This window comes from Beta vulgaris, chromosome 3 (assembly GCF_026745355.1).
Source record: "Beta vulgaris subsp. vulgaris cultivar EL10 chromosome 3, EL10.2, whole genome shotgun sequence".
NCBI classification, from domain to species: Eukaryota; Viridiplantae; Streptophyta; class Magnoliopsida; order Caryophyllales; family Amaranthaceae; genus Beta; species Beta vulgaris.
Genome location: NC_079204.1, coordinates 1429628 through 1453625, shown reverse-complemented (window position 1 = coordinate 1453625; position 23998 = coordinate 1429628). Strand labels below are relative to the sequence as shown.

The window sequence follows — 23998 nt, the reverse complement described above, 5'->3', positions numbered from 1 at the left end:
TACAAATATTAAGGTTCATACAATCCGACTTTAAAAGGTCCCTACAATAACTCGGGGGATGGGAGAACCCTAGTTACAACACAAGCCATATCCGAAGTCCTACAGTTTCTTGCCAAAGCATCCGCCGTTCTGTTTCCCTCGCGCCGACAGTGTTTAATCTGAATCTCTGGGAATCTCGTGCGCCACTGCCTGCAAGCATTAACCATATTTGCCACTTTGTCAAATTCTTTCCTGTGATTAACCAGATCTACAGCTTCTTTGCAATCGGAGTATATAATGGAGCGATTTAGGTGGGAGCCTCCACTATATATAATGCCTCCAAGATCCCTAGTAACTCAGCTGCAAGAGAATCATTAGTGTAAACTTTTTTCCCCCAACCCAGGACCCATTTTTTCTCGTGATCCATGACCACCCCCCCAAGGCCAGCTACAACAAGAGGACTAATAAAGGAAGCGTCAACATAGATACATAGGAATTCTCGAGGGTGGTACATCATGGGTCTCCTTGTAATACCTAGCATGCTCGTATCCTTAATTGACAGAATGTAGTCTCTAGCACCTCCACTAGCTTTAAAGCTAATGACTTGGATCGGGGATGGGTGAAGGTTCTTAAACACACACTGATTCCTATCCTTCCAGATTTCATAACATGTGTATGGGAACACACATTTCCAAGGGATACCGCGAAAGGATTTGTTGGAGCTCATATTTTCCTTAAGCCAACTTCTGAACTCATCCTCGTGAATCTGAGGGGTGTTTGGGAGGTTCCAGATTTCCGCACTTTTCTGACACGTCTTAATTATGTGATGAGAATCTTCCCCCAACTCCTGACACCGAGGGCATGAGGAATCTTGTGTAATTCGACGTATAGTGAGAAGGTGCCTGTGGGGAATACGGTCATGCCACAATAACCATATAAAGAATTTAATTTTTGGTTCCATGAAACCTTCCCAGATCCAAGATAGATCGGAGGTGTCATGATGAGAAGGGAGTTGGGCCTTATAAGCAAGACGAGAGAGAAACCCGAGCTAGTGACAAAGGATGAGGACATAAGGTCACTTACATCATTTCGGTTTGGCGGTGGAATAGATAGGATCCGGTGAAGGATATGGTCCGGCAGATCTATGGTAAGGTTTTCTATATCCCAAATTCCATTCTTGATCACAGTTCCAACTTTCCTATAGCTCTCTTCCATCGAGAGAGGTCCCTGAATCCACCCACGTATAGGTCCTATAGATAACCAGTCATCATGCCAAAACTCTATACTCTCACCATTCCCTAGACTCCACATGCTAGTCTCCTTGAGAAGTTCCCACCCCTTGCCTATGTTTTTCCAAAGATTAGAACCATTTCTAAATTGGGTAACCCTATCATTATGAATGTACTTCGAGATTATACACTCCTGGGCTAAGTTGTTTTGACCTTGTGAAACTTTCCAACCTAATTTGGCCATGTAGGCTCTATTGGTGAACTTTTGGTTTCTTATTCCCAATCCCCCCTGCTCCTTAGGAAGAAAAGTGGTCTCTCTATTCACTAGGTGAAGTTTCTTTTGGCTATTCTCCTCTCCCCATAAGAAATTATTACACAATTGGTCCAAGTTTTTCCGGCGATGCTTGTTTAGGGATGAGGCAAATTAGGGCTTGACATAGTTGTTCTGGAATTTTCCCGTCCCTAAACCATCGTTGAATATTTCTACACACCTCTGTACCCACCACTTCCCAGGTCTTTTGAAAGAATATAGGGTGGAAACCATCCGGCCCGGGGCTTTAAGCGGTTTCATATCAAACAAGGCTCTCCTATTTCCCCGGGTCAGGTACGTAGCCTAAATGTATGTTTGCCTCCTGGTGAGAAAACCCTTGGCTACAAGAGACGTGTTCCGAAGTATATAAGGCTCGATAAAAGTCCTGAATTAGTCTCCTTATCCTATCTGGGTCTTGGATATCATTTCCTACCTCATCCTCTCAAGCTAAGGATCCGGGATGCATTACGTTTAATTAGCACGTTTCTATGGAAAAAAGCAGTGTTTCTTTCCCCTTCCCCAATTCTATCCATCCTACTCTTAGTTCTCCACAACAGTTCCTCTTATCTAATGTGCTAAGAAGGTCTCTTTGGATTTCTATTTCCAATTTTTGGTGAAAAAAAGAGAAGGGGTTGGTTTGAAGGTAGGCTTGAATCCCTTTAAGCCGAGCCAAGAGTTTGTTTTTCTTTTTGTAAATGTTCCCAAAAGTGTTTTTATTCCACTCCATTAAACTCTTTTGAAGCCCACTAAGTTTTTCTTGGATATCCAACTCTTCTCCCGGCCATGATCTTCTAATTCTTCCATAAAGTTTTCATGAAGGGTCCACATAGGTTCGAACCTAAAAGGTTTTGATCCATTAAGGTCCAGATTAGTATCTAAATTAAGGAGAATTGGGCAATGGTCCGAAGTCACTCTAGGAAGGTGCCAGATACTAGCGTTAGGAAATAAGTTAACCCATTCCGAATTAGCCCCCCCCGATCAATTCTTTCAAATATCGGATTACGCTTCCTTTTATTAGTCCAAGTGAATTTTGGCCCAGTGAACCCCAAGTCCATTAGATTACAGTTATCCATTTTCCGAGCAAATAACTCGGCCCTACTCCTACAAATAGGTCTCCCTCCCAATTTTTCCCCCTGATTTATCACCTCATTAAAATCACCTAAAACTAGCCACGGCTTATTCAAATCATTTGCAAAATTTTCCAAATCATCCCACAATTGTTTCCTTATCCTAAATTTGGTACTAGCATAAATAGCAGAAATGACAAAAAAGTTTTAGAAGCTATTACCTCAGTTACACCGTATACTCCCTGAGCGCCATGACCCACCACTTGAAAATCCATCACGTGTGATTTCCAAAGCAGTAAGATGCCGCCCACAAAACCCACCGGGTCCACCAGATACCACGAATCAAAGCCACAGTCCCGAATAATCTCAGCGGTTTTTTCCCTCCCCACCCATGTCTCAACAAGGATCACTAGTGATGGGTGATGTTGCTGAACCAAGAGTCTGAAATTTGGCTTAAAAGAAGGCCTAGCTATCCCCCTAACATTCCAAAAGAGCATGTTCATCCCTTTGTACAATGTTGTTGTTTGTCGAGAAGCATCCTGAGAATCTCCTCGTTTCCTACCACCCACGGATCTATTTCTGTCCCGGTTGCCGGACATGTCCACATTTTTCGGTGTGGCCAAAACACTACTTCGGCCTCTCGCGGGTTTCTTTTGCCTTTTACCTCTCCCCAAGAGGCTGTGATCCCCAATTGTTTCATGGGGAGGTGGAGACGTGTACATAGTATCGCGTCGGTATTGCTCATCGCCTGAAGTGTTACCGGCCGAAGTTTCATCAAGACTACCGTTCGGATCAAAGGGAACAGAGGGGCTGGATCGATCCATGGTCCTAGAGTCATCATGAGGTTTCTCTCTTCTTGTTCTACTTCTACCTCTTTGTTGCAAAACCACGTGAGAAATATTCTCATCAATGGAGGTAGGTGAGTTGCATCGAGAAGCTGTGGCATATGGGCTGGTTTGAATTCTGAGTTGGCTAACATCATGAGATGCTTTGCTGCCTCCGGCTTGAGATATGGGTTGATTATCAACTCCTTCACTTCCTTTAGGGTTAACTCTGTGTAAAATTCCGTCGGGACCTCCAGGGAGTCCGGAAGGTAATAATCCACAAACCCCGGGTTCAGTTCGGGGGTGAGTGGTCGGATTGGTCGAGAGAAGACAATGGGGTTGAGGGAGGATACCACTTGAACCCGTGGTGGGGGTGGAGGTGAGGGTGGTGATGCTGGAGGGGTTGGGCAGGTAAATGCGTATAGGTCCATCTCCTCCTGCTGATCCATGGTGATTTGGGTTGTTTGAAGAGGGAGGGGATATGAGGATGGGAGAATTTTCCTTGTTGTTTTTCTGGGTTGTGGTGAGGTGAGATGGGCATGGAAGTGTTTGATTTTGGGAAACAAGGATGTCTCGTATTATGGGATTATGGAAAGAAGGGGGTTGCAAAAGTGTACAGTCCTGAGACTTGACATCTCCACGTTTCGGGCTAGGATGTGGAGAAATAGATATAGAGTCAGCGCATTGCAGTGTTTGAAGTACTACAAATTGGTTTTCATCAGAAAGTGGGATTTTCTTTTTAGATTGGATAGGAGATTTATGGGCCCCACCTTCCACTTTGGAATTTTGGTTTCCTTCTATTCTCTGCTCTTGTCTAACAGCCACTTTTTGCTTATCCTCTTCACCTTTCTTTTTTGGTGTCCATCTGGACCCCGGGCCCACTGAGGTAGATGACTTTCTCCCTCTTCTTTTTGTTTGTATCTGGGTCCATCCCCTCTCATCAACTCCAAGCCTTCTGGTATTTTGGCTTCCATTAACAACCTCAAGCTTACGTTGACCTTCCTCCTTACCACCACTGTTGCTTGCTTTTTTCACACAATTTCTATCGTTGTGTCCCACTTTCCTGCATTTATTACAAACCCATGGTCCCTCAGTGTATGTGATATCCTGGCTCATCCCTCCTATCCACGCTCTACTTGGCAAACTTTGGTTAGCTTGGATTAAAACACAAACTGCACTTACAAACTTAGAGCATATCATTGACGAAAGCTTTGAGTTTTGACCTTAATATTCAAATTTGGTGCGATTTATGTATCCTATTCCTGGCTGTTTTTTCTTCTTTTTTTTTTTCTTCACAATTGCAATTGCGATAAGTTTTGAGTTTTGATGGGAATATGGGATGATTTTTTTTTAATAAAAGCTTGGCGTTTATTGAACGCTCAACTCTAACGAAAATTTGAAGGTTTTTTTTTTTACTTTCTCCGTTTCAATTGAATGGTAACACGATCTATTTAGTAAGTTCCAATTTAGCTGTGACACTTTCATTTTTTGTAATAACTTTTTTTTATTTCTCCCCTATTACATAGTATCCTTTTCTTTTCTTTCTCAATCTCTCTCCTCTCCAAAAACTGTATAGGAGTCCGTGATTTTTAAAATGCCACAATTAAATTGAAACGGAAGAAGTAATGAAATTTCGGTGTTCATTGAAGATCAAAAAATGTTTGTTTCGTGCGTTTTTTGTTTAATGAACCTGCGTTTTATGCTTTGGGATGTTGCGTTTTAAATAGTGCGCACCTTCCTCTACATACACTCGTACGCACCATCGACGAACTGCAACTCTAACCATTAATATTTTACGAGAATGATATATATAGCTCTTAGGATTACATATTACTCCCTCCGTTCCATAATATACAGGTTGTTTGATAGGGCGTGCAAAGCGACCAACAGCACAGGGCTCCACTTTTTAGAGAGCTCAAAAGTCTTGATTATAATGTTTTTTTAGACATTGTTCAAATCCAAGCTTTATTTTGTAAAAAATAGTTTAACAATTATATACTTTGTAGAATACATTAGTTATATGTGCATAATATTTTTATATTTAGGGTCCAAATTTATAATTAACACATGGACCTGCAAATTCTTAAGACAACATAGTGCTAACATTCATTTTTAGGTATCCCAAAATGTTGTGCCTATTTTATTTTATATCAATTTGTTTGGACTAAAGTGTCCTGAATTTTTTACACAAAAATTTCAAAATACCCCTATTTTTCTTTAAAAAGATGTGCCTCTATTTAATGCTTTTTTAAGACAGAGTGATGGATAAGTTGATATCTGAAAAACATATATGTTAAGGGCCTGTTCTCCCCATCTTATTTTCAGTTCAGTCCAATTCAGTTCAGTTCAGCTCAATTCAATTCAGTTCAGTTCAGATCAGATCAGTTCAGTTCAGATCAGCTCTTGACAATACTTTTACTCTCACATATCACTATTCATTTCAGTTCAGTTTAGTTCAATTCAGATCAGTTCAAATCAGTTCAGTCCGGTTTAGTTCAGCTCCAATAAGTTCAGTTCAGTTCAGCTCCAATCAGTTCAATTCAGATCAGTTCAGTTCAACTCCATTCTTTTATAACCATTTTGTTAAATACTAGTATTATGTTGGTATAATTTATTTTACTAATTACTCTTATTATTATTATTATTATTATCATTATTATTATTATTATTATTATTATTATTATTATCATTATTATTATTATTATTTAAATATATATCATTACTATTAAGTATTATTATTATTGTTGTTGTTTCTATATATTATTTTGTTTATTATAGCTTTACTCATTATTATTACTATTATTATTAGGAAGAACATGGTTTAGGTCAAAGCACAAATAAACCCACTTTTTTTAGCCCATAAATCAATCAAATCGCGTCAAGACGGTTTATGATGTAATTTTCGCGGTCCAACCCAATCATTATTTTTATTACTAAATGTTTTTATATTATTAAATCTAATTATTAAAATAGTAATATTAATTTACTTCTTAATTATTATTGTTATTATATATCATCATCAAGTATTAATATATTAATACAAATAATATAAAATAATTATTATTAATTATCATTGTTATCATTAATTATTATTATTATTATTATTATTAATTTATGATTATTAATATTATTTATTTATAACTATCATTTAAAAATATCTAAAATACTATTATTATTATTCATTATTATTACTTATCATTATAATTATTATTTAATATTCATATTATTATTGTTTAAAATTTTATTTATATATTTATTACATTTAGTTTAATTCAATTCAATTCAGTTCAGTTCAGTTCAGTTCTAATAAGTTCAGTTCAGTTGTTTTATGCCGAAGAGAACATGCCCTAAGACATATCTAACAAAAATGCACATGATTATGATTTCCTATGCATATATCACAAACGATAGTCAAAGTAAAATTATAATAAATTACAAAGTGTATATATTAATATAAAAAAAAGAGGGAACATTGTATTAGAAAGACATCCTACTATAAATATTTCAAATTTGATGAATTAACGGAATTTTTCGTGTTTGGTTCCATATTAAATATTTGTGACTCAACATGTGATGATAAGATATTAAGAACTAAAATTGATATGAACGACTCAATAATGACGGAACTTGAGATGGTATCATGAGATGTTTAGGGTTACAAAGTGGGAAGTGAGTGAGAAAGTTCATTAGAATTTATTGAGGAGTGTTTGATTGATCTTGAAAGGAATCAAATTCATTGTAATTTATGTTAGTGCGTATATTTGTCTTAAATCTTTATGTTAAAGCCAGGATTTTCAAACTTCATTTTAAGTCATGATCACTCATGAATTTTCGTCATGAATGAGTTTCCTGTCAAAAAAAAAAAGAAACAATAACGAGTCATGAAAAAATATATAAGTCTACTCACGATAAAATATGACAGACCATGAAAATATGGAATAATAAGTCATGGGATGACAAGTTTCCATAACTAAAGTCGTACGCGAGCAACCAATATATAGTAGTTTGACACATGTGTTGGTAAGGTTACTTCACACCTTTTTCGAGTTTGTTATTCAATCTTGTAATCGTTTTCATAAAATAGGAGAAGTAATTTGAAAATACCTTTTCTTCAATCAACAATCTCACTTTCTAAGATCATATACAATTATACATTTCTTTTATTTCTTTTCTTTTTTGAAGGGAATGCATTCTTTTTTATAGTTTAACACAAAAGAACTACTAAAAAAAAGAAATAGACACAATAGAAGAAAATTTGTTTCTCATCTATTTATTGGTTATGAGTTGGATATAAATGGTGTTTTCATCATGACCCATAACATACTTTAAGTAGCGGAATGAAAAATCAGAAAAAAGATGGCAATTTTTTATATATATATATGAATGTGGATGTTCTTACTTTCTAGAATGCCATACTTACTTAACTCATTGAATAGCACCATAAATAATTAAATACTAGAGAAAACACAAGAGGGAGAGGAGAGGGAAGTTAAGGTTTTATATGTCTCATTTAGTGCAAAATATACAAAAGGGTGAATTCTCAAATAAATAATATGGCAAAGCATTTGTCCTACTTAAAACAAGGTATAATTCATCACAAAGAAGCATGACACAACAACACACAATGTTGTGCATGTTAGCCACACTTTGGAATTGGAGAAACACAATATGACACGTTTTTAAGAATAATTTCGGCACGTCAAAATCACATTTTTGTAAAAAGTATAAGTCTCAAGTCTGATTAGCTTTAATCAGCTGTAAACATAAGAGAAAATCAGAACTAATCAGGTCCAATCAAAACCAATTATGCATCCAAGCAAGGCCAAACAAGAAAAATAATCTAAAGATGACCAAAAACATAATTTATATTTTTAAATAGGGTTAAATATAAAAAAAATAACCTATTTAATTAAAAAAATATACATATTCAACCTAAATTTTTTAAAAAAATTCAAAAGTTAGTCAGAACCCCGACTTCTTTTTACCTTGCATCCACGTCCGAAAATTCTACTTATAAGTTATAACCATTAATAGACACCCTTATTAGGCCCTAAAGATCTATTGACGCGCTTAAGAGAAGAATCAAGAAAGTGACAATGTCAACTTGATAGCCATAATAAGCCACTTGACACTTGAGACTTGAGAGAGTACTTTGCCACTTTGATAGTTTAGTTTTAGTTGCTATGCAGTGCAAAATCATCTCTCTTTACATTCCATGAAAACACAAAACACCCTTTCTCTCTCACAATCAGGCATCATTTCATTCTCTTTCCGCGTCTTTTCACAGTTCACACCTTCTCCTTTGCGAATAATAATCTCCCTCTAAATAAATTAAATAAAGCAACAAGAATTCATTCCCTCCTTTTTCCTCTGCAATTCTTCCATCTTTATCTTTAATGGCCAAAAACAACAACAACAACAACAACAACTACAACTACAACTACAACCTTCTCTTCTCTCATTCTCTTTTTCTCCCTCCTTATAAACTTTAAACTAATACCCTCTATTTCCCCCTTTTTTCCCAAACAAACCCTTATATAAATTTTCTATCTTTCTTCTTCTTTTGTTTTCCCACCATTCTTTTCTGCAACTCATTGTGAAAAAGATTCTTTTTTTTGTTTGTTTTGTTTTAGAAATTGTTATGGATTCAGGTGTTCTTGATAGCATAATTAGTAGGTTGCTTGATGTTAAGGGAAAACCAGGAAAACAAGTTCAACTTTCTGAGCCTGAGATTCGTCAACTTTGCCTTGTTTCTAGAGGTGTTTTCTTGCACCAACCTAATCTTTTGGAAATTGAAGCTCCTGTAAAGATTTGTGGTAAGTTAATTTTTTCTATTCAGATTACTTTTATTTGCTTGTAGAATTTATTTTATTTTTGTTGGGATTAGTATTTGAAGTGGGTTTTCTTTAGATTAATTGTTCACTTATGAAATATTGATTTTGGAACTGTTTTTTCTACTTTAATATGAATATTGTTTTGTAGTTTTGAGTTTTGTTCATAGTTGCTGTACTTTTTTTAGCTGGGTGTGTGCAAATTTATGAGTGATGATTTCTTGAGAGAACAGTGTTACCTGATTCTTTATAGTCCTTGCTAATAGTGGTCCCGAAAGGGCGATGTGGTGTACTTTTGGGGTAATATATATAACTGAAATTGGTAGCGAATTGCGTTCCTGTACCCATTTTCGTATCGAGAATCAGGTGATCTTGTGAAAGAACTATTGGAATGAGGTGGTTAAGTTTGGTGAGTGATATTAATTCCTTGATAAGTGTAATTAATTTCTGAATCGACCATGTCAAATCTTAGTTTTACGTTACTAAGTTTGATGAGTAGACAATGAAATTTAACAATTCTGAGTTGTTTCATTGTTCTAATCAATTTTTGAAATGGATATAAGGTCTTGTTGACTAGGTAATATCATTTCATTAAGCAACTTTTGCTCACCAAAATGTGTAGTGTCAATGTCACAATTGGCTGCTGAGTTTTTCAAGGAACTTGTGGCTGCTAGATCTTCTTGGTGCCAATTGTTAAAGATAAAGAGGGCTGTTTTCTTGGGTGCGCTGTTAAGTGTTAACCAAAACTAAGCGCTGCAATTATAATCAATTTTGTGGTAATTGCTTTTTGTTGATTGTAGCTGTCCAGTATTCTTAAAAGATAATCCTACAAAAAAGTTTGTTGTCCAATTGGAGGTTTTTTGAGTTGCTATAGTATACATGTGACTGATGTGAGAATGTTATCTCTGAGCTAGAATTGATATACTAATTTCATCTTGCATGGCTTTATCCTTGATGGCTCGTATGGTTAGTTGTACTAAATGGTGGCAATGATTCTGCTTTTTAGTGTAAATTTGTGAAGAATTTCCCACATTAACATCCATGGTGATGAAACTTGATGTCAAAACATATGTATCCTTCATAAATTTCCATTACCACCTAATACCACCTTCCCAAGTAATGGAATTTAGGGAGAAAAATAGGTGTTTAGGGATAAAGTAGCATTACATGTATGATTGGATGTTGACATGGAGAATGCCTTCACAAGTTTGCACCAGCATCCATTACCATTACTACCATTTAATACCACTAAGTTGCTAATTAAACGGGCCTTGAGTTCTTCTCTATATCTGTGGGCTGAAGTCGGCATGTCATGGTGATCATTTCCCCCCAAAACTGGTAATATGTCACAAAACGAATTAGATGCTTGGTAGTTTGATACACTGTCACTTTGAGATTGAGTAAAAATGGCTGTCTTTTTAGTGTCGGGATTATGAAAGTTTCTATCTGTAATATGGTTTTGTTTAGACATGGAAACTGGAATAGTAGCTCTCCTTTTCAATGGAAAGGCTAAGATGAATACCTGGGCTCCTTCTATATTTTCCTTGAGGCTACATCCAGATGGGACAAAACCCAACAATTCAGGGAAGATTCCATGGTGCATAGGGAAGTGTATAAGTTCTTTGTAGGTGAAGGACAAGCTCAATATTATCAACAGTCTGCTATGAATAGTTTAGTAGTCAATTATAGAGACTTCTTATTGGAGCTTCTGTGTTTGGTTTGGCAAATTAAAGATTTATACCTTAACATTACATGTTCACTGTTTAATGGAATGTTAGTGAAGTTTCCACCTAGGTTTCTTACTTTTTATATATATCCTAGCTGGGCATAACATCAAATTCCCATTTTCTTAGCACCTTACTGCAAGGTTGTATGTTCCTAAAATCCATCTTGCTGATAAGTTGAAATGTAAAGTGTGCAATTTGAAGCCCAGAAAATGATTTTTTTTCCATCCATTTTGTTCATAGGGTACGCTCAATAATTAGCTGTTTTGCAAAAAATGGGTCTACACACTAAAAACTTGCTTGTGTACTACAATTTCAAAGTTCATAAACTTTGACTGTTGCTTGATGATGAAGAAAGAGAATTATTGGTTAAGTTCTAGCATTCCATTTGTAAATAGTTGTTCCACACTGACCATTGATATCTTATATATATATATATATATATATATATATATATATAAATATATATATATAATATATATATATATATATATATAAAGTAAAAAGAATAGTCAAATTAGGGTATGTGAATTTTGCAAAAGTCAAAGTGGACCAACTGTCTACAAAGAGGAGGGAGTATATAAGAGCAAAGATTATGATGGATGCTGTTATATTTACTTAATGTGTATTTTCATTAATATGAACTTTCTTTTTTAATTATATTAGTTCATAATTAAATATTATAATGGTTAAATGTGCATATTGGAAACGATATAAAATAGATGTAGCAAATAAAAGAAGGGATGGATTTATTATTTGAAGTTTAGGAAAAGTTTTTAGGGAAGGTAACCTGATTCATGAGGTTAGGGAAAATCCCTGAATTTCGATTGACATTCATACTTCCACTCTCACTACATGGTAGGAGTCTTTTCTATTGGTGCAACTTTATTACTTTTCCAGAAATGGAAGTGGTGGGGGGCAGCGGAGCGCGGTGAATTGGAAAAGCCAAACATCTGGTAGATTTCTGGTGTTGTAAAAGAATCTAGAGCATGTCTAATAGAACTTCTGTTGCCTCCAAACTCTTGTGATTTTCCCTGTGTCTTCCTGATTTTTCTATATTGTGGAAATTATTTACCGATGAAACCATAGGGGATCTTAATGTGTAAGTGTTTTTATAATGATCAACACTTATTCCACTGCTGTAGCCTGTAAGAGGCAGAGTGAAGGAAAGAAGGCCTGCACTGAATAAACTCTTTGGCTTTAAAGAAATACTAGGAGAGTCTGGCAGGTAAATGGACATTCAATCTTCTGTCAGCTAGTTTTCCCAGTGTCAGTCCGTGGTGATCACAGACTCTACTTATCTTTTACTAGTTCCATTTCAGGAAGATAAACCTTGAGCAGTAAAATAATCGATTTAGGGCGCTTTTCTTCCATATTTTTCCGAAACTTATAAAGGGTTTATTTTATAAGGTGCTAGATTTTTACGGAACTTATCTAAACTGGTTCAAACTTATTTGGAACTTATATGAACTACTCGGAACTCATTGGAACTTATGTGAACTTATTAGACCTAACTTATTTTTGTAAGCTGAAGATAACACACCCTTAGTTGACCACCTGCTTAGTTGTAAGAAGCATGATTGGCATGGAAGTACACATTTTGTAGCAGCACTAACCTTTACACCTCTTGGCGCTACCAAAAAAACCATGTGAACTATATTCATGTTTTTTCTCTTGTTTGATTCAAGAAATACTCATCGATGATCAATGCAGTCGCAGTAATGTGCTTTAGGTGAGGAAAATATTTTGTGGAAATATGCATAAGTTTTGCTCCAATTGTCTACGCTTCACCGTGTACTTTGCATTTTAGGGCCTTTGCGCCTCCTTGCTCTTTGTATCTTTTAGAACTTATTTACTCATTGGATATAGAAGCAAAATCACCAGGTCGGGAAGTTTCTCTAACTTTGGAAAATGGAAAGCCCTTGGCAAGGGCAAGCTATAAGAAAAAGAGTGAAATAATTTGAGAGTAATGAAATGACTGCAGAAGTGATGCCTTTATTTACAAGAAGTAAGATGGCTTGAAAACAAGTACAAGGAATAAATGAACGAAATGTGCTTGCAACTGCAGTACTGTCAAAAGTTTGTTGATACTCCCAACTGAAACGAAAAACCAACCAAGACAATGAACTAACAACAGAGCTATGAGAAATTTGTAATGGATTATCCAGGATTCTGCTGCACAGCTCCTTAGTCTATGAGCTATTAGCAGCCATTTTGCAGCTCTAATCCTCTTAGCAAGGATATATTTTTGCTAAGCTATTGCCCACTGGAAACACAGCCATTCCTCATATCTTCCTAGGTGTGATTTGAGTTGGTTCGGATGCATGCTATGTCCAACAGGGTTTCTGATGTATAATTTCTGGCTATTTTGTGCCTGGTCTTCCGGCAAGGGTGCAATGTTCACAGGTGAATCTGGGTTAATACTTTGGTCCTAATATTTTGCAGAAAATTCAGCGGAGATCTCTATGAACTATGGCAATTTGCTAAGTAGTATATATTAGCAATTTTAGTATGCCCGTGACCTTGACTGGCATGCAGTTGGCGTGCTCTAAAATCTCATTCTGCTATTGATGAGATGCATTGTCCCGTCATATTCTTGCTGAGATTTTCAATAATTAAGATGAGTGAACAGGGTTAATGGACAATGAAGGATTATTTGTATAAAGTAATTGACTAGAAAAGATTGCATAGGGTACAGTGTTTCTCTGGGGTTTAAGTATACGTCTCTTACACCTTTTGATTTCAGAATTCAAGGTGTGGAGCAGAATGCCATATGTAAGTTGTGATTAGTGCTTCGTGTATATTAATAAGAACTCCACACTGTATCACCATAGGTTTGATGTTGTGTATGCTACTGACGGGGAAATACAAATTGGTGTGGATTAGACACAAATACTTAAGCTGGAGATTCAGACATGATTTCAAGAAATGTGACCTTTGATAGTGATGCAACACTGTTGTTCTATGCTAATGCTGAGATGTTTAGGCCTTTGGACCTCTAGTGAACTGATAGAAGTTTGATAAGTTATAAGATTTGAGAAGGGGTTTAATCAGTAGAGCTGGGAGGAGAGGTGATAGCTCAGTGGAGATCACCCCAAAGCACTGAATTCGAATCTTCATGGAAGCAGTGGGGGGGGGGGGGGGGTAGGGGAGTGGTTAGTTCTTGGGTCGGGCCTTGAGAATTGAGATAGAGCAGGCCCAAGGGTACTTAAGAAAACTTAGTAAAGCTCGAAATCATTGTCAAGGTGCATATTTATACTATATTTCGTCTACAGATCCGTAAATGGAATTTTATAGATAACCACTTTATTGTGCTTGTTGGATATCAAAAGTATATATTTTTCTTTTATGGGAACATGCGTAATCAGTTGATGTTTGCGATTCATCATCATACCACACCAGGTTTTTGCTTCAAACCAAATGTGGAGCAGTTATAACATGACCGAATGCTACATTTCCAGAAATTTTCATTTACTTTTGCTATGCACTATTTTCTCATAAATGAATTGTATGGATAGCCACTTCAGTCGTGCTTGTTTCTCAGAAGTATATTTGTGATTTACCTTGAAAATCTAATAACCTTAAAAGTAATTAGATTGCAACCCTTTACATAACACCACTACTCTGCTATGAGCACTACTTTGGTCGTGACCATTACTTAATATAAGTTGATACCCTGTTTTATTCCATTTTTTTGTTAGTTCCTAGGACATAGCACAGCTCCATGAAATTGTGATGCTGAAATGTGTAGAATTACTACCTCTCTCATTGAATTTGCTACTATGATGCAAAGCTTTTTCTGCTAATTTGTATTGGAAAAAGTGGGAAACTTCTACCCCTTTTGAATCAATTATCTAATGTGTCATCTCTCATGTGAACAGGAGACATTCATGGACAGTATTCTGATCTTCTGAGGCTGTTTGAATATGGCGGATTACCTCCAAAATCTAATTACTTGTTCCTGGGTGATTATGTTGATCGTGGGAAGCAGAGTCTGGAAACAATATGTCTTCTTCTTGCATATAAAATAAAATACCCTGAAAACTTTTTTCTTTTAAGGGGCAACCATGAATGTGCCTCTGTAAATCGTATATATGGATTTTATGACGAATGTAAGCGAAGGTTTAATGTCAGACTCTGGAAAGTCTTTACAGATTGTTTTAACTGCATTCCTGTAGCAGCTCTTATTGATGAGAGGATACTTTGCATGCATGGGGGACTTTCTCCAGACTTGCATAGACTAGACCAAATACGTAATCTACATCGTCCAACTGATGTTCCTGAAAGTGGTTTGTTATGTGATCTCCTTTGGTCGGATCCTAGTAACGAGATCCAAGGCTGGGGAATGAATGACAGAGGGGTTTCCTATACCTTTGGTCCTGATAAAGTCACGGAGGCTCTTCAAAAGCTGGACCTTGATCTTATATGTCGTGCACACCAGGTTGATATATTCTTATAAGATCGTAATACTACAATAGATATGTGTCTCCAATTTTAATTATTCACAATATTCTTATATCTGATTGTGTAGGTTGTTGAGGATGGATATGAGTTCTTCGCTAATAGGCAGCTTGTAACTATATTTTCGGCGCCTAATTACTGTGGAGAGTTTGACAATGCTGGAGCTATGATGAGTGTGGATGAAACTTTAATGTGTTCCTTCCAAATACTCAAGCCTGCAGAAAAGAGGCCAAAATTCGGCTTTGGGAGTACAACCAATGCCAAAATAGGGACTCCCACTAAGGTCAAGGTATGAATTTTGAAGAAACTTTCCAGTAGTTATCTTTCCGGTTAAATTGCATCATATTGACTTATCCATCAAATTTTGTTTTTTGTTCTTTTGAGAGAATAGACTTATCCATCGTAGAACATGGACATTATGGGGCTTTAGTATTATATGTCCAGCTTCACTTGCCTTGTTTTGTAGATGACTTTTGGCTGGTTCTTTTGTTTGCTTTGGCTTTTAGCTAATTAATGTGAACTAGCTAAAGAACGCTGCTTTCCAAAACCAAAAAAACAAAAACAAAAATTAGTCAACATACACATGCATTAACAGCCTTTGCAATAAACTTCTGTTACCGAATCTCTTTACAATGGCTAATCCTCATGGCTCCTTTAAAACAACCGATAAAAACAACTAATATGTTGAGCTGATCAAACAAAATCAGACGAAATGACCAACAGCGAACAATTGATTGTCAAACATGGCTTTTGTTTGTTGTCACCTGTCCGTACTCAAGAAACACGTGGTTCATCCTATATTTCACATTTTGCGTGTGTGTATGATATTACTACTCCATCCGTCCTTTAATGATTGTCTTGTAGAATCCATTCGTTATTGTCAACCTTAATATTACCTCACCAAACTGTATGATATGTGCCCTTCCAATCTCTCTTTTACTCTATCTCTTCATATCTCATGTGACATGGGGCTCCTGACCTCTATTATGCCTTTAATCACTTTTTCTATTCTTACTCGTATGCTGCATACCAGAAAAACTATTGTAACTTGCTGTTTCTACTCTTCATGTGCAATATATGACATATATGAATTACATACTTCATGCTTTACTTGTTACATATACCAAACTTAACACTATAATTAATCAGAGAAATAAATTCTTTTTAGATATCTCTTTCCTATATGTAGACTTTACGGCTTTACTCTATATATTACATATTGCTTTGCACGTTATGTTAAAGGTTTATCTGGTGAATGAGTACTTGGATTCTTCTATATGTGCAGTCTTTCCTTGGAGGAAGAATATGAAGAAAATGACCCTCATGACAGAGTCAATGGTTGGAAGTTTCCCATTAAGGGAAGAAGATATAAATATTCCATGGTGTTACATGCAGGTGCAGAAGTTGAGCTTTCGACCTTCTCGTTAACGAACTTCGTCAAAGTAAAACCGTGCGCCTGCAATGAGATATTTTCTTGGGAGGGACAGGATGATGATGAATTTATGTATAATAGTAGTACAATACGACCTGGAATCTAAAGCCAATCATTTACATCATATTTTGATAGTTTTATATTGTCACCTTGGACCGCGACGTTTTGTTAATTAAGTTCAAGCCTTGTTCTTCTGCTGCTGAACGTGTTTAGCACCAAAATTTCAGTTGAGACCAAGTTTAAGCTTTGCTGTTGCCTGTTGGTGCTTTCGCTGATGGTCCTGGTGTTATACCAGGCGAAGATCTAGTTATTTGTTTATTTTGAGGGGTCCTTTTCATGTTTCTGGAAGATGTTGGCATGGAATTAAGTTCAACGCCAGCTTTGTTTAATCCTGTAATAATAGCTAACGGTTCACCTTCTATTTATGGACATCCACTATGTATGTACTCTAGCGTGTATGTACCATCGAAACTGTTTAGAGGCTCTTTTTGCGTTATTGATATCCTTTGCTAGTCGTTTCTGAGGAATGACAAGTAGCATTGTTATTTGTTACCTTTCAAATGCACATCTTGTAGTCGGATTTTGGCAAAAAAAAAGTCGAACTTTAGATTATAAACTTTGCTTTTTTGTGTTTTGATTCGAGCCAAAAAAATTGTGCATGTGAGTGATTTCACGCACAAACGAGAGGGAAAAAAGAAGGGTCAATATTCGGAATTGGCTCTTGGTCATAAAATATAAATCGACGACAATATATTCATTAAAATTGTATTTTTTTTTTCAAAAAGTATATAATAGATAAAGTATTATTTGATAGAATATCACAATTGAAGAAAGAGTAGCACCCTTAAGTAAAAAAGCAATTTAAAGCAAGCAAAATTGATATAGATGTTCCAGTTGTAAAACAGGTTGGCGGTCTTGAGAAGAGTTTGCCAAGTAATAGAGTTGACGTCCGCTGGTGAATAACTGCAAGGAAAGAAAACGTAAACTACTCTTGGGAAGATGCGAGGAAACCCTCTCCGACGCTCACGTCAATACGTGTCCACTAGTCGGCTATTTATAGAAGTACTATTCCTCTGACAAGACGTGTAATCTTTTGACACATGTATAACTGTGATACGTCTAACAAAAGGGAAGATTCCTCTATTTTGTCTTGTTAGACGATTACCAACAACGTTTTCGAACCGATTGGGCGTAGTGATCTGATTTCATGAGCTTGGGATACTATTTATATGTTTGCATCCTGCATGGTGTTCGCGGACTCCTGAGGATGTCTGCTAACACACTTGGGTTCTACCCATACAATAGATTAATTATTACAAGTTCAAAGGCCTTACCAAATCGGAAATCACCCTCATATATTTCATTACTCCCTTCTTTTTAAGCAAAGACGACTTATAATATTTCTACATAATCGGGATTAGTTTTTTCTAGGGTAATAGTGACTTCTTTCTACTTTTACAAATAACTAGCAAAAGTTTATGGGTTGACTAATTGGTGATTAGTAAGGTCCTATTAATTTATACACTAACATTTTGTGGGCTCCACCTTAGACTTATATTTTTGCTGCGCTGATTTGGACAAACTTCGTGCTCGTCAACCCATTGACATTTTTCTTTTATTCGCTAATATATAATGCTGATCAAATTATACATGCAGCCAATAAAAGGAAAGCATCACTGGATGAAGCAAGCTCTGTTCGAGTCAAACCATTAACTAATTTTATTCTGATGTAACTTTGCATGATTGCATCTAATAGAATTCACATGACCAAATTTACATTGTTTTCAAGACTCAGCAATATATAATTAATTAACAAGTTAAAATTGAACTTGTGGATTGACCTTATGTTTCTTTTAAATTAATTGTTTTTAATTATCTTGATGCGTATTTTTTTTTTAAATGAGCAATTAAGCGCAATGTTATAAACAAGATTCAATTTTAGGTATTAGGTATTATCTACACAAGATTTTATCAAATAAGTTAGATGAAATTCATTTGAAGCGTAATATAGGAGAACACATGATTAAACATATACTACAAAGTACCAAGCATATTTTCGATGCTTTCAATAAGCTGCACTATACAACTATACAAGCAATCAAGTATCACCGTGAGATTCTATTATTACTCTACCATCGACTTCAATTTTTGATGCTATAATGTATATTGGATTTATATCTAATAGTGGTAAAAAAATTAGATTAATACGAACCATGTACGTTACCTTTATATGACGATTCAACTATTGGACGGTTCGACTCCCATTGCCTCTTATCTTATAATTGCTGTTTTTTAATGATCCTCTAAGAGTTGGAGAAAATCAAGATTTCTTTTCTCATCTCTGACTACATTAATCGAAGTGAGGAGTCTAAAACCATTTTTTTAGCCCTTTCAGGAACCCCTTGATAAAAAAATTATTTTAATCTTTAATTTTCTCTTCCTTATTTGTCTCGAGCCTTACTTTGCTCTTCTTATATCTCACATACACAACTAAAAAAGTAAAATTAAAAACAAAATGAATCCAAGAAACATAACCATCTCCCACTTGCCCATTTATGAGAAGGATTAATGTCATATCATTACGCTTAGTTGATCGTTTATTACATCGAAAATGATAATTCTAAGAATTTTTCACCAAGTACCCCTTGAGTTTTCAGAACATTCACTAGGTAACCTCTCACTTTTCAAAATTCACGAGTATCCTCGAGTTTCATGATAATACATTACAACGTCCTTAATTACGAACGATTGTTAACTCCTTTAGTAATTAACCCTAATTTTTTATTTTAGACCTTAATTAATCCCTAATCTTAACTCCTAGCGACCATCTGAACCCTAACCACCACCACCTCCCCCACCCCTAGCAGCACCCCACCCCTCCTCTCTCACTTGGTTTATGTCTCTGATTTTCCAGATTTCCAAGGGGTATTGGGAGGGTAGGTGGGGGGATGCGTGGGTGGCTGCAGGGGTGGGAGTGGGGGCTGCTTGGGCTGTGGGGGGTTGCTGGGGTCGGGTAGGTGGTCTTGGTTAGATTCAGGTGGTGGTTAGGGGTTATTTAGGTTTAAAACAAAATATTTGGGTTAATGACTAACAGAGTTAACCGTCGTTAGTCATTAAGGGAATTTGAATCTATTAGAGCATCCCCACTCATGCCCCAAAAAAACATGTCATCCCTCTCTCTCATCAACTTTCTCTCTCATCTTACAAAAATTAGTCATGCTTTATGACTCATTTTGATAAATGCATCCCACTCATGATCCAAAGAAAATAACATCATCCTTCTCTATTCTACTTTTTATATTACTATACCCCATCCTATTTTCTCTCTCCTACATCAATACATTATTTGTACCTTTTGATATTTATAATATTATAAATTACATTATTTTGGGTATTTATGATCCTAATTAAATACATTTAGTAATTAATTTAGATTAAAAAAAGTTTTAATTGGGATTATTCACTAGCGCAATCATTAATTAATTTTACGTATTTAACAACATGACAATGAAACAACAACTTCGACATAAAATCAGAAACAAATGCTATTACAAACTATTTAAATTGATTCATGTTTCCCAAATATTTTGTGGGCCCTTTCCTCCTCCTTTTACATGACTTGATTCATTTTTGGGTCATATGATGCCCAAACATGAATTTAGTCATTCTATGACCAAATATAAAGCATGCAAAAGTAATGAGTGGAAGGCAATATTTTTTTTTTACCTTCATGATGACCCAATTTTATGGCCAATTTGTCCATAAATGGGGATGCTCTTACCATGAAATTTGATAGTACCGAGTGAATTTTGAAAAGTCCATTACCAGTTTGCATTTCAACTCAATGGGTCCTCCGTTTCATTGGACTAACATTCTCTAGGATATCGTTAACTCAGTAAATTAGACTTAAGCACGGGTCGGGCCGTTATTGGGCAGGTTCAATTTCGCATGAACATGAACCAGACAAGTTAGTTGATCGGTTAGATTCAAGTTCATGGTTGGAGTTTCTCAAACATGAATCGATTCAGCCCTGGTTGAGGTCGGTTCAGTCCGATTAAGGGCTCGGGCTGGTCTGGGCTGGTTGAGGTTTGATCCACTAGTTTAGCTTTCTTTCGTAAATGGAAAAACGTTTTGAAATTTTTTTAGTTGTATATGCACTAGTATTTACAATAAATAATTCTCGATATCTTCAATTTTCAAAAGCGTTAACCGGCATTAGTCATTAAAATATTACCATGAAATTTAATGGTACCCCGTGAATTTTGAAAAATGTGAAGGTACTCTGTGAATGAAAGCTCGGTGATAGTTGGTGAGAAAACCGAAAATTCTATGATGAGAAATCTCTGTACGACTATACCCTTTTATCCTTTATAATAATCTTCTGCTGATACAGCTTATCAGATTTTTTCTCATGAGAGATACCCATTCTTACATGAATACTGAATGATTCCTTCGTTAATCGCTAACAGAAAGGAAATTGTTGAAAAAGCCTTTATAATATTATGAATTTATTTGGACAACTTACAAATATCAAGGAAACAGTAAACATGATTATCCAACTATCTAGTAGTTTATACTTTATAGCAGATTAGTGAAGTGATTATACATTGATAATTATTGTACGGTATAAGAAAAGATACCGTACTTGATTTCTTCAAACATTGTATCATGTGAGACACGAGAACTTCCAACTCTGGAAATTTATAAACTCCATAAACAAATATTCGACTTGCTGAGAGAGAGATTAAATATAGATGAAGAGTATATGCTTATTAGATAGCGGAGTGGATTCCGGGAGAATGTGTAATCATAACACCCATATATATAAATACTTGTCATTCTTTCCTCCAGTTTCATAAATCAAAGTTGTCTCCTCTTCACAGGGATTAGTGTATGTAAGTCTCTCTCCTTTTAACTTCTTTTCCATAATATTCCTTTTCATGCAGCTTTCATAAAAAATGGTACAATCGTTTAATACATGACATTAAGAGTTATCAAATTAATTAGTACGACGTAAATTGCTTATGTAGTACTGATCAGTACTAATCTTGTTCTAATTTGTTACGTGAAAATTTTCTAGTTTGTACATTATCATGGTCAAATTTACCTAGAAATATGTTTTATATGTTTTCTAATTTAGTTTTTGGATTGCAAACAAATATAAGCTAGTTAAACTCGGGAAGAATACGCCATTCAATTTACTTAATGGTGTTATCTTTTGTGATTGATGGTATACTTTCTTGATATCTATGCCAATTAGTATAATACTGCTAGCTTAGCTAATTGTATGTCTTTTTTCGGATTTGAGCTTTCTACATATCACTTCTATATATTTCATATCACTAACAATGGAATCTACCTTGTAGGTTGTTCATGACAACCGAAAATTAAAGTGATTGAAAGAGAGGGAGACAAAAAAAAAATCAAAAAGGAAAAAACAAGAAAAAAACATTATGGCGAAAGGACAACAATTAGAAGTGCTAAATGCACTTGATGTGGCAAAAACACAATGGTACCATTTCACAGCAATTGTCATTGCTGGTATGGGCTTTTTCACAGATGCCTACGACTTGTTTTGCATCTCCCTGGTGACAAAACTTTTGGTCGCTTATACTACACTGAAGTAGGATCAAAGAAGCCAGGGGCATTGCCTATCAATGTAGCAGCTGCTGTGAGTGGAGTTGCCCTTTGTGGGACTCTAGCTGGCCAACTATTCTTTGGTTGGTTGGGAGACAAGATGGGGAGGAAAAAGGTGTATGGTATCACCTTGATCATGATGGTTTTCACATCCATTGCCTCCGGTCTTTCCTTCGGAAGCAGCGCTAAAGGGGTCATGACCACCCTTTGCTTCTTTCGTTTCTGGCTTGGGTTTGGTGTTGGAGGAGACTACCCACTTTCCGCCACCATCATGTCTGAGTATGCTAACAAGAAGACCCGTGGAAGCTTCATCGCTGCTGTCTTTGCCATGCAAGGCATGGGTATCTTGGCTGGTGGGATAGTTTCCTTAATAGTTGCAACCGCGTTCGAGAACAAATTCAAGCCTCCCCCTTTCAAAGTCGACCCTGTGGCCTCCCTCCCACCGGAGTCAGACTACATGTGGCGTATTGTGTTGATGTTTGGAGCCTTCCCTGCTGCTGCGACATACTATTGGCGTATGCAGATGCCCGAGACTGCTAGGTACACTGCCTTGGTTGCGAAGAATGCCAAGCAGGCTGCTGCTGACATGTCGAAGGTTCTGAAGGTTCAAATTGATGCCGAAGAGGAGAAGGTTGAAAAAATTGGAAAAAGTTCTAACCAATCATTCGGGTTGTTCACTGCCCAATTTGCTCGTCAGTATGGCATTCGCCTCTTAGGAACAACCAGTACCTGGTTTTTACTTGACATTGCGTTCTACAGTCAGAACCTTTTCCAGAAGGACCTTTTCACCTCTATTGGATGGATTCCACCTGCGGCTGATATGAATGCTATCAGAGAGGTGTATATGATAGCTAGAGCTCAAACTCTAATCGCTCTTTGTGGAACCGTCCCTGGATATTGGTTCACCGTCGCTTTCATAGACGTAATTGGACGATGGTGGATCCAAATGATGGGATTCTTTTTCATGACTGTTTTCATGCTTGCCATTGCCTTCCCTTACCATCATTGGCAGCAAAAGGAGAATCGTATTGGGTTCATCATCATGTATGGGCTCACCTTCTTCTTTGCCAACTTTGGTCCTAATGCCACTACTTTCGTGGTGCCTGCTGAGGTCTTCCCGGCTAGGTTAAGGTCCACTTGCCATGGTATATCTGCAGCAACTGGAAAAGCTGGTGCCATCATTGGAGCCTTTGGATTTGTTTACGCGTCACAAGATCCGGATCCGGCCAAGAGAGATCACGGTTATCCAGCTGGTATTGGGAAGAAGAACTCCCTTTTTGTGCTTAGTGTCATCAACTTCCTTGGTATGGTTTGCACATTATTTGTACCCGAGTCTATGGGTAAATCTCTAGAAGAACTAGCTGGTGAAGTGGAAGTCGATGAAGTTGAGGATGACAACCATAAGGGTTCAGCTTGATTGATACTACAATGATCTTATACTACTAATGATAGCAGATTCACTATTTTAATTATTTGATTTTTGATCTCGAAATTTAATTTAATT

The 23998-nt window shown here is 36.3% G+C and overlaps 3 protein-coding genes across 3 annotated transcripts; 2 read left to right on the top strand and 1 right to left on the bottom strand.

Moving 5' to 3' along the window:
* Window positions 1–53: 53 nt before the first annotated feature.
* Window positions 54–4813, bottom strand: LOC104887955 (uncharacterized). Its single transcript, XM_010672746.4, has 2 exons — window positions 2807–4813; window positions 54–189 (listed from the first exon to the last, which is right to left on the bottom strand). The coding sequence occupies exons 1-2, from the start codon at window positions 4607–4609 to the stop codon at window positions 154–156; spliced, it is 1839 nt and encodes a 612-aa protein (XP_010671048.3). The 5' UTR covers window positions 4610–4813; the 3' UTR covers window positions 54–153.
* A 3755-nt stretch (window positions 4814–8568) lies between these two features.
* Window positions 8569–17341, top strand: LOC104887954 (serine/threonine-protein phosphatase PP1 isozyme 2). Its single transcript, XM_010672745.4, has 4 exons — window positions 8569–9225; window positions 14846–15405; window positions 15496–15714; window positions 16711–17341. Exons 1-4 carry the CDS (start codon window positions 9051–9053, stop codon window positions 16732–16734), a joined length of 978 nt encoding a protein of 325 aa, XP_010671047.1. The 5' UTR covers window positions 8569–9050; the 3' UTR covers window positions 16735–17341.
* Window positions 17342–22151: 4810 nt separating this feature from the next.
* Window positions 22152–23911, top strand: LOC104887953 (probable inorganic phosphate transporter 1-3). The gene is given in 2 exon segments (XM_010672742.3): window positions 22152–22455; window positions 22458–23911. Coding segments are annotated over 2 exon segments (1599 nt in total). The 5' UTR covers window positions 22152–22310.
* The last annotated feature ends 87 nt before the right edge of the window (window positions 23912–23998 follow it).

What these genes read in the sequence shown, in the direction of transcription:
- LOC104887955 (XM_010672746.4), bottom strand. Translation starts at nt 4,609, where the DNA reads ATGATATGCTCTAAGTTTGTAAGTGCAGTTTGTGTTTTAATCCAAGCT. An exon ending in GAGTATACGGTGTAACTGAG is followed by an intron (nt 190 to 2,806) that starts GTAATAGCTTCT and finishes TAATGCTTGCAG; the next exon opens with GCAGTGGCGCACGAGATTCC.
- LOC104887954 (XM_010672745.4), top strand. Translation starts at nt 9,051, where the DNA reads ATGGATTCAGGTGTTCTTGATAGCATAATTAGTAGGTTGCTTGATGTT. An exon ending in TTATATGTCGTGCACACCAG is followed by an intron (nt 15,406 to 15,495) that starts GTTGATATATTC and finishes CTGATTGTGTAG; the next exon opens with GTTGTTGAGGATGGATATGA. An exon ending in GGACTCCCACTAAGGTCAAG is followed by an intron (nt 15,715 to 16,710) that starts GTATGAATTTTG and finishes CTATATGTGCAG; the next exon opens with TCTTTCCTTGGAGGAAGAAT.